Source organism: Megascapheus bottae, chromosome 1, assembly GCF_031878675.1.
Source record: "Megascapheus bottae isolate mThoBot1 chromosome 1, mThoBot2.hap1, whole genome shotgun sequence".
Lineage (NCBI taxonomy): Eukaryota > Metazoa > Chordata > Mammalia > Rodentia > Geomyidae > Megascapheus > Megascapheus bottae.
Genome location: NC_143509.1, coordinates 97,337,205 through 97,349,891, shown reverse-complemented (window position 1 = coordinate 97,349,891; position 12,687 = coordinate 97,337,205). Strand labels below are relative to the sequence as shown.

At 45.9% G+C, this 12,687-nt stretch overlaps 1 protein-coding gene across 1 annotated transcript in view; it reads left to right on the top strand.

Annotated features, from left to right (window-relative positions):
• Positions 1-7,403: 7,403 nt before the first annotated feature.
• Positions 7,404-12,687, top strand: part of Urb1 (URB1 ribosome biogenesis factor) — a 63,122-nt gene continuing 57,838 nt past the window's right edge. The window contains exons 1-4 of the mRNA XM_090348636.1: positions 7,404-7,609; positions 8,854-8,993; positions 10,152-10,303; positions 11,231-11,363. Of these exons, the coding sequence (XP_090204762.1) occupies positions 7,468-7,609; positions 8,854-8,993; positions 10,152-10,303; positions 11,231-11,363 (567 nt within the window). The 5' untranslated portion in view covers positions 7,404-7,467. The remainder of the gene's footprint in view (positions 7,610-8,853; positions 8,994-10,151; positions 10,304-11,230; positions 11,364-12,687) is intronic.

Below are 12,687 nucleotides of genomic sequence, written 5' to 3'. Positions count from 1 at the left end.
TGCCCTCTCCTCTCATATTGTGGAATTCGATATGGAAAGCCTGGGGTTAAAATTCATAGGGTAGGAAGACAGAGGAAGGAAAGGAAGGTGCCAGAGAGGGGAAGCTTGGGCTGTCCCTGGAAGGCCCATCTGAGCTCTTTTTCAGGGTATAGTTTCCTCCTCAACTCTTTCTTCTGCAATGGAATTTGAAAAAGAAAAGAAAAGGAAAGAAGTCATAGCCCCTTGATAATGTGCAAGAATGACAGCAATGTGAAATAAAGTGAATTCTATCTCAGGAAGGGAGGGCCAAGTAATAAAACATTCTCAAAACATATGTGCTTGCAGGCCTTTGAGATGCTTTTTGAGATAGGCACTAACCAATAAATGGTATCATTTGATCAATTAACAATAAACAAATCATCTACCTACTTGTCATGAGATGCAAATGAGGGGTTCCTTGCGAAAGGTTCCTGGGCCAGATAGCCATGTGGAAGGCCCCAGGTCAAGTCACAGCCAATTACAAAGAGACAGCCATTCACAGAGGCATGCAATCTCCTTTCCTCACCTATTCAACCTCATTCTCTGCTGGGACACTGGGGTAGGCTCCTCCACCTGAACTCCTTTCTTTACAGTTGGAACACCCTCTGACTCCTGTTTCTAAACATACCCATTGCTCCATTCCTCTACCCCAGCTGCCAACTTCTGCAGGCTAGGCTTAGTCTTTCCCTCTTGCTTTACTTAGCAGCATCCCTCTCTTCTATCCTCTATAATATATCTGACTTCTTAAGACCTTGACTTTTCTTTGAAAGACCAGTAGAATCTAACTGCAGCTCTCAAAAGTAACTGTATGTGACCAGGTGTATCATTCACACCTATAATTTCAGCTACTTGGCTGGTAGAAATAGGAGGATCAAGGTTTAAGTCTAGCCTAGGGGGAAAGAATTGTCTAGGCCCCATCTCAAATAGGTGGTACACAATTGCAATACAGCTACATGGGAGGTGGAAGTGGGAAGCTTGTGGTCAAGGTGGGTCTCAGGAAAAAAATAATAAAACACTAGACCTATACGAAAACTAAAGTAAAAAAAAAAAGGTTCAAGTGGTAGAGCACCTGCCTAATATGTGCAAGACCCTGAGTTCAAACTCCAGAATGGTCCCAACATGTTTGTAGGCATAACATATATGTTCAACCTTTAAAAATTAATTTTCAGGCCAGGAGTTTGGCCTAGTGGTAGAGTACTTACCTAGCATGCACAAAAACACAGGTTCGGTTCTTTGGTACCATATACATAGAAAAGCTGGAAGTAGTGCTGTGGCTCAAGTGGTAGAGTACTAGCCTTGAGGAAAGCCCAAGGATAGTGGTCAGTCCCTGAGTTCAGTTCTCAGGACTGGCAAAAAGATTAATTTTCATTATAGTAAAACATACATATAAAAACATACAGTTTGGGGGGCCGGGAGTTTGGCCTAGTGGTTAAAGTGCTTGCCTAGCATGCATGAAGACCCGGGTTCGATTCCTCGGTACCACATAGAGAAAAAAGCCGGAAGTGGTGCTGAGGCTCAAGTGGTAGAGCTCTAGCCTTGAGAAAGTCCAAGGAAAGTGCTCATGCCCTGAGCTCAAGCCCAGGACTGGCAAAAAAAAAAAAAATACAGTTTGGGGTTACATTGTCCAAAAAGAAATGCACTTTTTTTTGTCAGTCCTGGGCCTTGAACTCTGGACCTAGATGCTGTCCCTGTGCTCTTCAGTTCAAGGCTACCACCCTATCCCTTGAGCTACAGCACCACTTCTGGTTTCTAGTGGTTAGAGATAAGAGTCTCATAATCTTTAGTAACGAGCCTGGCTTTGAACTGAGATCCTCAGATCTCAGCCTCCTGAGTAGCTAGGATTACAGGCGTGAGCCACTGCATCCAGCCCTGCACATCATCTTTTAATAATAAGAAGAAATTTAAAAATTTAAATATAGCTCCATAACACTGAGCACACTGGCATTCTTGTGGACCAACATCAGCATGGGTTTGAACCCCAGTCCTCAGATCTTCTCAGTATCTTGGATTTACAGGCATGAGCTACCAGTGCCTGGTTGCAAATAACATTTACTGCATAGCATCATGCATAGTGTTCATTGTCATTAATGTGCCACATTAGCCCTCTAGTGTCTGTCTCTCTGAAGGAAGAAAAGAGAAGGGTGGAGCAATAATGTACATGCCAATCATTTTCTGCTTGGTGAGCAGTGATAAAAACTGCGCTTTTGCAAAAGTCTGGGACGGGTGGGGGAGAGGCAGGAGGCCCAGGTCTGATGCACAGGCAGGTGACTGACTACTTAGGAGCATCAAGTAGGTTCTGCAAACCTCAAACACTTCCAATAGCGCCCTCTGTAGGTAAGAATATGAATCATCAGCTTTCATGACTGCTCATGAATGGTTTTTTTTTTAAACTGGGATAGGACTTTAATGTATGTCTTAGAGAAAGGACATACTCTAAACTGTAAAAACCATCATACTCATGAATTTTTAAAATATTTTATTGTAGCCAATTATACCTGACATAAAACTTACATCATGAACTACTTAAGTATACAGTATATAGGTGCTGGTAGCTCACGCCTGTAATCTTACCTACTTAGAAGGCTGAGATTTGATGATAGCAGTTAGGAGCTAGTGCTAGTAGACATTCTACGAGGCTTTTTTTGTCATGGGACTTGAACTCTGTGCCTGGACATTGTCCCTGAGCTCTTCACCCCAAGGCTACCACACTACCCCTTGAGCCACAGAGCCACTTCCAGTTTTCAGGTGATTAATTAGAGATAAGTCTCATGGACTTTAATGCACAGACTGGCTTTCAACCGCAATCCTCAGATCTCAGCCTCCTGTGTAGCTAGAATTACAGGCGTGAGCCACCTCACATGGCTGTGTCCATGAGACTCCTATCTCCATTTAAACAGCAGAACATAAGAAAGTGGACTTGTGGCTCATGTGGTAAAGTGTCAGCCTTGAGTGAAAAAGCTAAGCAAGAGGATCTGAGTTCAAACCCTAGTACTGGCACCAAAAATCAACCAACCTAGCTGGGCGCAGTAGCTCCTGCCTGTAATCCTAGCTACTCAGGAGGCCAAGATCTAAGGATCACAGTTCAAAACCAGCCCAGGCACTAAAGACGTTGAGAGTCTTTTTTTTTTGCCAGTCCTGGGCTTGAGCTCAGGGCCTGAGCCCTGTCCTTGGACTTTCTCAAGGTTAGAGCTCTACCACTTGAGCCTCAGCACCATTTCGAGCTTTTGTCTATGTATGTGGTACCAAGGAATCGAACCCGGGTCTTCGTGCATGCTAGGCAAGCACTAGGCCAAACTCCCGGCCGACGTTGAGACTCTTATCTCCAGTTAACCACTAAAAAAATGGGAAGTGGTGCTATGGCTCAAGGGGAAAGGCAGGCCCAGAGTTCAAGTCCCATGAAAAAGGACAAAAAAAAAATCAACCAACCAACAAACAAAAAAGGAAAAGCTGAGAGCAAGGCTCAAGTGGTAAAGAGCTTATCTAAAAAGTATGAGTCTCTGGAGTTAATCCTCAGCATTGAAAAAAAATTAAGTAAAATACAGAATAGGAAAATGATGTATGTATTTAAATTATGGATATAGATGTATAAATATAACATGAGCTACTGAGTCCAACACTGCACTTAAAAATGAGAATATGAGGGTGATTTAGTATCTTGTCTAGATGTAACTACATTAATGGATTAAAGAAAAAAATCAACTATCATCTTGAGAAGTAAATAAAGGCTTGAAAAAAATCCCTTTATGATTTTGGGGGGGGGGTGGCACATAAAAGACATTGAAATATTTTCCTTTCCTAATTTGTGGAACATCATGAATCATAAGTATCTTAAAATATTGCAAGAATTTACTTAATTTTCTTTCTTTCTTTTCTCTAATTTTTTTTTTTTTTTTTTTTTGCCAGTCCTGGGCTTGGGCTCAGGGCCTGAGCACTGTCCTTTTTCAAGGCTAAAGCTCTACCACTTGAGCCACAGCACCTGGTCTGGAATTTTTTTCTATGTATGTGGTACTGAGGAATTGAACATGGGTCTTCATGCATGCTAGGGAAGCACTCTATCATTAGGCCAAACTTCTGGCCTAGAGTTTACTTACTGGGACAAGTGTATTATATGCTGGTATGTCAATACTCTCTACTGTTTTTTGTTTGTTTGTTTGTTTGTTTTTGTGGGTCATGTGGCTTCAACTCTGGGCCTGGGCATTGTCCCTGAGCTCTTCAGCTCAAGGTTACTGCCCTACCCCTTGAGCCACAGCCCACTTCTGGTTTTTTAGAATTGGAGATAAGAGTCTCAGGGACTTGAGTCAGCAGGTGGCTTAAGCCTGTAATTCTAGCTACTCAGGAAACTGAGATCTGAGAATCAAGGTTCAAAACCAGCCCAGCACAAAAGGACCTGAGACTCATCTCCAATTAAACTCTAGAAAATAGGAAGAGGGGCTTGGCTCAAGGGTAGAGCAGTAGCCTTGAGCTGAAGAGCTCAGGGACAGCATCCAAGCTGAGTTCAAGCCCTATGACCCCCCCCACACACAAAAAGTCTCACAGACTTTAGTCCCCAGGCTGGCTTTGAATCATGATCCTTAGATTTCAGCCTCCACAGTAGCTAAGATTACAGGCGTGAGCCACCAATGGCTTCTTCCTAATTAATCTTGCACCAAGCTTGTATATTTAATCTAAAGAAATAGAAACAATCAGTCTCCTTGAAAGTTTGTGAATTTTTAAATTTGTCCTTCATTCATTTTTTCTTTCTTTTTTGGTTAGTCATGCAGCTTGAACTGGGCATTGTCCCCAAGCTTTCTGTTCAAGACTAGCTCTGTCACTTTGAGCCATAGCACCACTTCCAGTTTCCTGCTCAGGCTGGCTTCAAACGGTGGTCCTCAGAGCTCAGCTTCCTGAGTAACTAGGATTACAGGTGCCAGTCACCAGTGCCCAGGCACACCTCCCATTCTTATACAATTGATTCCTGCCCTTATGTATTTCCCTTCCTTGAGTTGTTTTGATTGTACTTTTTCCAGTGTCTGGATTTGAACATTTATAATTACCTCATTTGTTTTCCATGTTCTGAAGCAAGAAGTTATCTTCTAAGCACCAAATCCCACAGATTTAGTTAAGATGTCCTTTGCTGTATTCCAAGTCTCATATTTTTCTCTTATGCTTTCCAAGGATTATTTAGTGGACATTCTATCCCTCAGCCCTGATTAATGGGACATAAAAAAAACCCTCTCTTCTCCTATCATCATGATCTAGTTTTATTGCTTGATGGTCAGAGAACATGGTCTGTATGATGTTGATTTTTTGGAATTTATTGAGGCCTTCTTTGTGGCCTAAAATGGTCAGTTTTTATGATTTCCTGTTTTAAATAACATGTATTCTTTGTTGAAAACATTAATAGCATTGAAAACATTGTTACTCAATTTTTCCATCTATATATTCTGGCTAGTGATGGAACATATCAGCCTGGTCAACAAAGCCAATGGTTTGTGCAAATTGTAGGTCAATATCATAATTTCTAAGTTGGGTATAGCTTTTGCTGTATTTTGTGTTCAGAACCATTACCTGCCTTCAGGGATGTCTCTGGGGTAGGCTAGGAGAAGCATTGCCAACTTCTATTTAATTTTGGGCTAGGACACATTCAGTAAGTCCTGGTTGCATTTATGATCCCTGTAATTCTTTTCTTTCTTTCTTTCTTTCTTTTTTTTTTTTTTGGTGGGTCTTGGGGTTTGAACTGTGGCCTGGGTGCTGTCCCTGAGCTCCTCAGCTCAAGGTTACCGCCCATTCCCTTGAGCCACAGCACCACTTCTGGTTTTCTAGTAGTTAATTGGAGATAAGAGTCTCATGGACTTTAATGATGCCTGGCCTGGCTAATGATACCCAGGCTGGCTTTTGAACAAAATCCTCAGATCTCCATTTCCTGAGTAGTCCTTAGGATTACAGGCATGAGCCACCATGCCTGGCTTCTCTCTAATGCTTTAATCCACACCAATCCAGAGTGATGGTTATTTGCCTAAGGGCTTTTGATATTCTCTCTGTCTCTCTCTCTCTCTCTCTCTCTGAGTTCCGAAGGCTGAACTCAGAGCCTGTACTTGCTAGGCAGGCAGTTACTTGAGCCACACCCTCCCTCAGCCCCCACTTCCCTTAATATTTCTACAAAGCCTCAAATCTGCCAGAACAACTCCCTGTGTCTGGCCTATGATACAGGATTTTCACCCCTACTTAGTCTCTCTAGGCTGTGGGCTCAGTCAGTACCCTGTGTTTTCAACTAGAAAATCAAATCCCAGTAGGTAATGTCCAAACATCTGCCTAGAAAACATAGTAGGGTATTCACACAGCCTAGGGGTTAATATGACAAGAGAATGATAAGAATCAGCACATTATTCATCCAGTGAGCCTGGATCATGACTTATGACACCTATCTCAAGAACTGATGAGGATGGCTTTATAAAAATAAACCTGCTTGGTGTTTTTTTTTTTCCCCTTATTCATTGTTATGTCCATGTTTTCAAGAACATTTAATGTAGCTCATCACTCAATAACAGCTTGCAAAAACACAGTACTCTTCCCCCTCAAAGCAGTTTTCCAAACAACACACCACGTGCTGTTTACAGCAGCGCCGAAGGCTGGGGGAGGAGGGGGTGCTGGCTTCGCTGTCTCCATGTTGACGGGTGGAATTTAGGTGTGGAGGCCTTGGCCTGGCCGGGGTTTTCACAGTCGTTCACCGGGCCTGACCCCTCTTGTCTTCCCCCCATTTCCACCCCACCCCCAGACATCCTGCTCTTGGGAAAGAGGAGGCATGGATGGAGGCCAGCCTGGGCCACCAGCCTATCAGAACCTGTCTGGTTCGGGGTGTGGCAGGATCTGGGGTCCCCGGACGTCCACACAGCCCTCGGCCAGGGGTTCCTGACCCAGGGATCCCCCCGATCCCCCCACCCAAGTAATAAACCCGCCTTGGCGCACAGGGCAGAGAACCCACCCGGGGCAGCCTGCAGGGGGCCTCGAGCCTGGCAGATACCGGATCCGACTGCCGGCTCGAGTGACCCGGTTAAGGCACTCGCTGGGGCTCTGCGCCTGGACTCCTGCGCGGGCCAGCAGGCAGCCTCTAGGCGTTCCTCCACTTGGAAGGCGAAGGGCGCTCACGCGGGCCGCGTTCCGCCACAGCCCGCCCCGGAGCCGCGGCGAGTCACGTGACACCCCTGGCCCGGCCACTCAGATGACAGACACACGGCCACCACGGTAACCCGGGACTTCCGACCCAGCCGGCCCGCCCCCTTCCCCAAGTCCCGCCCCTTCCGCTGGGAACGCGCTTCCGCGGGCCTTCCGCCCAGACCCCGCCTCTCCTGCGAGGCCACGCCCCCTCCTCACATGTGGTGTCCGGTTCGCGTTCGCTCCACGTTCTCCTCTCATCTGGTCGGAATCGGGGCGTCGTAGTCGTCGACCTCCCCCCCCTCCGCCATCTCAGCCATGGGGGTCCCCAAGAGGAAAGCCTCCGGCGGCCGGGATGGCGCAGCTTCCCCTGCGGGCGCAGCCAAGCGAGCGCGCACGGCAGAGTTCACCGGCATGCGCTTCAAGACGCAGCTACGGGACGCACAGGGCCCGGGGCCTGGTGAGTGCGGGGCGGGGGCGCGGGGCCTGGCTGCCCACGACCCATAGCGTCCCCAATCACTGACAAGCCTGTTACGAATTGTCTAGTGTAGATAGAATGGCGAGGAAAAGCCTGGCCCCGCCCTGCCATCGTGGGTCTCACCGTCAGGTAGGGTCTCATGGCCTGGAGGAGCCACGCGTTTGGCTTTGGAAGAGCGCCAGGTTCACTGCAGTTCCTGGACTAGCTGTGGTCCAGGCACAGTAAGCAGTGCACAGGCCACCTCATGGAGATTGTTAGTTCTGGAGCGCAAGCAAGAGCTGTCCAGCTCCTGGAACCCTGGAGCCAGACTGCCTGGACTTGAGGCCTGGCTCGGACACATGTGTCCCCAACAAAAGCTTCACTTTTCTTGACTGGAAATGGGAAACAGTACTGGTTTGTGGGCCTGGATGTGTGGTAAGGACTGACTGGTGAAACCTAGAGTGAGCTCTTGACAATGTGTCCTTACAATGTGAGGAATTATTTCTCTTGCTGTCTTCAGTCTCCTAGGTGAGTGGAGGAAAGGTTAGTAATGGCTATAGCTAGAATGGGAATCTGAGTTCTGCTAACTGGAATACCCCAGACTGCTCATATCAGTCTGGTGTTTGTGTGTAGCCTGTGTGGTGCATATCTACCAGGCTGCCAAACTAAGAACTGTGTATTAAGTGCTTACCCTTTTTCCAACTTCTGGAGACTAGGCATCCGTGATTGAGGCCTGACTGGGTGCTGGTGAAACCTTCCTTGTTGGTGGCTTTGTCTTCACATGGCCCTCCCCTTCAGAGAAGACCTGTCTGACATCCTTTCTCTTCTTATTAGGATACTGGTCATGTTGGCATTAAGACTTCCACTTTAATTACCTCCATAAAGTCTGGTCTTCAAGTACAGTCTTGGAGGAGTTAGGGCCCCAACGTGTGAATTAGGGCAGTGCGCTCAGAGTAGCTTCCGTGGTTGCTTCCATTAGTTGAGGAGGGTCACAAACAAAATAGGACAGAGTGGCCTCGACTTTCTGAGACTGTCCTTAGTAACCTTTGTTTTTTTTTGTTTTTTTGCCAGTCCTGGGCTTGAGTTCAGGGCCTGAGCTCTACCTCAGCACCACTTCTGGCTTTTTTCTATGTATGTAGTACTGAGGAATTGAACCTGGGTCTTCCATGCATGCTAGGCAAGCACTCTACTACTAGTCCAAACTCCCGGCCCTAGTCCTTAATAACTTTTAACATAATTTGTTTCAGCCTTGGAAGCATTTGTCTCAGCTGCTAAGAAGCTACCACAAGAAGATGTGTATGATGTCGTGGAAGGATACATAAAAATCTCTATGGAGTGTGTGGAAATATTCCAGCTCTTGGGTACAGAGAAGCGGCCTGAGAGCGAAGTATGTTCCTTTCCAGCTTGACCGCTGGCTAATGTAGAGAGGAGCTTGATGAAATGTGATAGAGCTTTCTTGGGAAATACTGACGTCCTGTGGGAAATAATGCTTTGTATGAGTGCTGGGTTCATCTTTGCCTTCATGACCTTTGGGAGCATTATACTACGAAATAGTAACTTATTAATATTTGGTGTATGAAGTCAGGATTATAGATTCTTAATATATGTCTGGTTTATTTGAACAAGACATAATTGGGTAAACACTTGCGCCACACTTAGCATATATGGACTTGATTGTGGCTTTTTGGTTCCAGAGAGAGTAAAAATTTGGGGTATTTTGAACTTGTTGATCTCAAGGTTATTATTATAAAGCCTTAAATGGAATATCCTCAGAGCTGAGGGACCAGTCATTGGTAGAGTTTTTCCTCTCATTTCATTTTGTACAATTGTAAACAAGTCATTTTAGTTTTTTAGTTATTTTGTGCCCATCAGACTCTGAACTTTTTTTTTTTTTGCCTTACCACTTGAGCCACATCTTTGCTTTCAGCTTCTTAGTGGTTATTTAGAGATTAGAGTCTTGTGGACTTTTCTGCCAGGGTTGCCTTTGAACCATAATTCTCAGATCTCAGATCCTGAATAGTTAGTATTTCGGGCATGAACTACTGGTGCCCAGACTTTTTTCTTTTTTGAATCTAGAGCTTGAATCCATGCAAGTGAGTCTGAGAGCTGTCTCATTTTGCTGCCTTTGTTACTGTGGGCTGAGAATCTGAGAAGTCCTAACCCTGTAGAATTTTACCAGGATAAAGAGGAGCCCTGTGTGTAGGAGAAAAGAAATAGGATGATTTGTGGAATTTCTGTGTGTGTGTGTGTGTGTGTGCGCGTGCGTGCGCACGTGTGCACGTTCATGTGCTCCCACAGGTCAGTACTGGAGCTGTGAACCCAAGGACCCTTGTTTGGCTTTTTCACTCAAAGCTGCACACTACCATTTGAGCCATACCACATTTTCAGCATTTTACTGGTTAATGGGAGATATATCTCTTAGATTTGTCTGCCCAGGTGGACTTCGAACCCTGATCCTCAGATCTCAGCCACGTGAGTGGCTAAGATTATAGGCATGATCAATCCATGTATGACCGTCAATAAGATTTCAATTCCATTCTTGCAGATCCAGCTAATATTTCAAGCTTTCGAGGCCATATTGTTGCGGACAGCCAGTGACCTTTCACATTTTCAAGTCGTGGGTACCAACATTGTGAAGAAGCTCCTGAACAACCACATGAAGCTCATCTGTGAGTCCTTGTACGCCTCGGGTTACAGGTAAGCGACCTGTCTTTGGGTGGCAAAGGACTGGCCTCTGGGTTTGGTTTGTGTTCAGGCCTCAAAGAGCGTATCAGCCCCTTGCTTTGGCTCCTTAAGGAGAGTGGAACTGTGTCTCAGGACTGTTGAGACCTTGTCTCTGCACATCCCTACCCTGTGGGTGGCAGGGCCGTTGGCTGACTTCTCAACACCTCCTGCTCCTCCTCTGACCCCGCTGTTTCCCTCATTGCCCAGGAAACAGCTACGTAATGTTGCATAGCCCGTTCCTTATGGGTGTGCTCTGCTCCAAAGAGCACAGGCTGTCTCGGGGCCCCTTCACTGACCTCATAGGTCCAATAGCTCTTCCCCTGTCTTTTCCTGTCCCTTTATCCTGCTGCAGTTTTCTACATATAGACAAATACCCCCAGAGTTGACAGAATTGTGTAATTGACAATCTGCATAGTCTGCATAGTTGACAGAATCTTTCTGTTGGCTATTTTCCACAACCCAAATGCAGTGGGCATGTAGCCAAGGGCCTTACCTGGCTTATGAATGCTAACTTCTCAGTACTTGGAACAGTGCCTCCCGTAGCACAGGTGCTCAGGGAAGTCAGCCAGAACCTCTCTCTGGTGACATCTCTGTGAAGAAGTCCTCTGAGTCCTTCAGGCACAGCGACCAAGGGGTAATCTCTGTCACTGATGGCTTACTTCAGAAATCATTGTTCATCTTCCTGTGTCTTAATCCTCATCAGTTTTAGTTTAGTAGTTTCTTGTGTAGTTTTTAGTGTGCTTTAACAGGAAAAGATAAAAACCAGGATGTCTAGGATGTCTCCTTTTTCCCTTTTTTTGGTTTTGGGTAACAGGGCATCCAACTGGGTGCACATTTCCTGCTGAGTGGGCCTTGAGCCACTCCTGATTCTGACACACTTGGTTTCCTCTCCCTTTGTAGGATGGCTCGAGCCTGCCTGGACCTGATGACAGCCATGGTGACCCAGGGTTCCGAAGCTGCCAGGGATGTCTGCAGCCATTTTGACTTGAATAAAAAGCCCTTGTATGCCCTGGTGACCAAGAGAGATGCAAAGGTGAGGGGCCTGTTCTTCCCCCTGACTCCGTCCCTTTTGGACACTGGTGGTTTGCTGTTCTGCCTGTCTTGCCTTGGTACCTGAGCACTGGGAGGAAAAGTATGCTTCCATTTCCTTTAGCCTCTATCTATGAGGATGGCAGGCCTCACTTCTGACTAAAGGCGTAGGGACAGTGGCCCAGCAGATCCTGAATGACTGAAATTTCTAAGGAAGCTTCTGGGTCTACAAGAAGGTGGTTGGCACAGTACCTCTGGCCTATGAGGGTGATTAGCTGGTGAACATCTTCTCTTCTGAGTGACTAGAATAACGTTGATGTACCCACAGCTGTGAGCTTATACAGTCAGCCGTCCACTGCAGAAAGTATTCTTGGAACTCTAGGCCAGTGATATCTTCATATAGAAGACATACTCTTTTTTTTTTTGGTCATGAGGCTTGAATTCTAGGCTTGGGCACTGTCTCTGAGTGCTTCAGCTCCAGGTTAGTGCTCTACCACTGAGTCACAGCGCCACTTCCATTCATAGAGGGCTCTTAGTGGCCCTTTGATAGGTGACTTCTGCTTCTCAATTGTGATCTGGCATCTGATAAAGGCTCGATTGTGACTAAAAGGCTGAGACTTGAATGCTTGGATTTCAAGAGAGCTGCGGAAAAGTTTTTGGTAGTTCTAGAAGTGTGGGCTATAGAGGACAACACACAGCTGAGATGTGTCTTCATACTGTGTGTGGCCAGGCCAGAGTCCTGAGCACAGAGGAGGCACACAGGGATTAGTCCTGTGTGCTGAGGTAGATTACTGTATTAGCATAACTCACTTCTGTAACCATGTACTTGCTCATTCTCTCAGTATTCCTGGGAATTCAGGAGATAGACAAAAGAGTTAACAAAGCACCATGTAACTTTTGTGTCTCTCTAGCATTGGTCTGGTGTCTAGAGGTTTACAAGAATTATAAATAAGATAATCTCTGAGGAAAAAGAGTCTTGGTCTTAATGTCTCTTAGATACTATGCTTTATTAACATGTCAACAAATTATATATGATGTGTAATGGCTCCTGACATTTAAATGCATTTCTAATAAAAAGAATGTGTGTGCTGTTTGTAGACTAGGGTAGATACCTCGGTTCTTTGGTTTTGGCTGGCAGTAAGCCTGGTAGTAATTATGTTAGATCCACTTCCCCACCCCCTCTTGTCTGTCCTGAACTCAGCCATCCCAGCTCTCTGAGTAACATGGACATATCTACCCAGGCCACCCACTGAGACCAGGCTACAGGGGAAAGCCCAAGTCAGGCTTCCCTTCCCCACCTGTGCTGCCCAGCTGTTCACTCAGCTCTC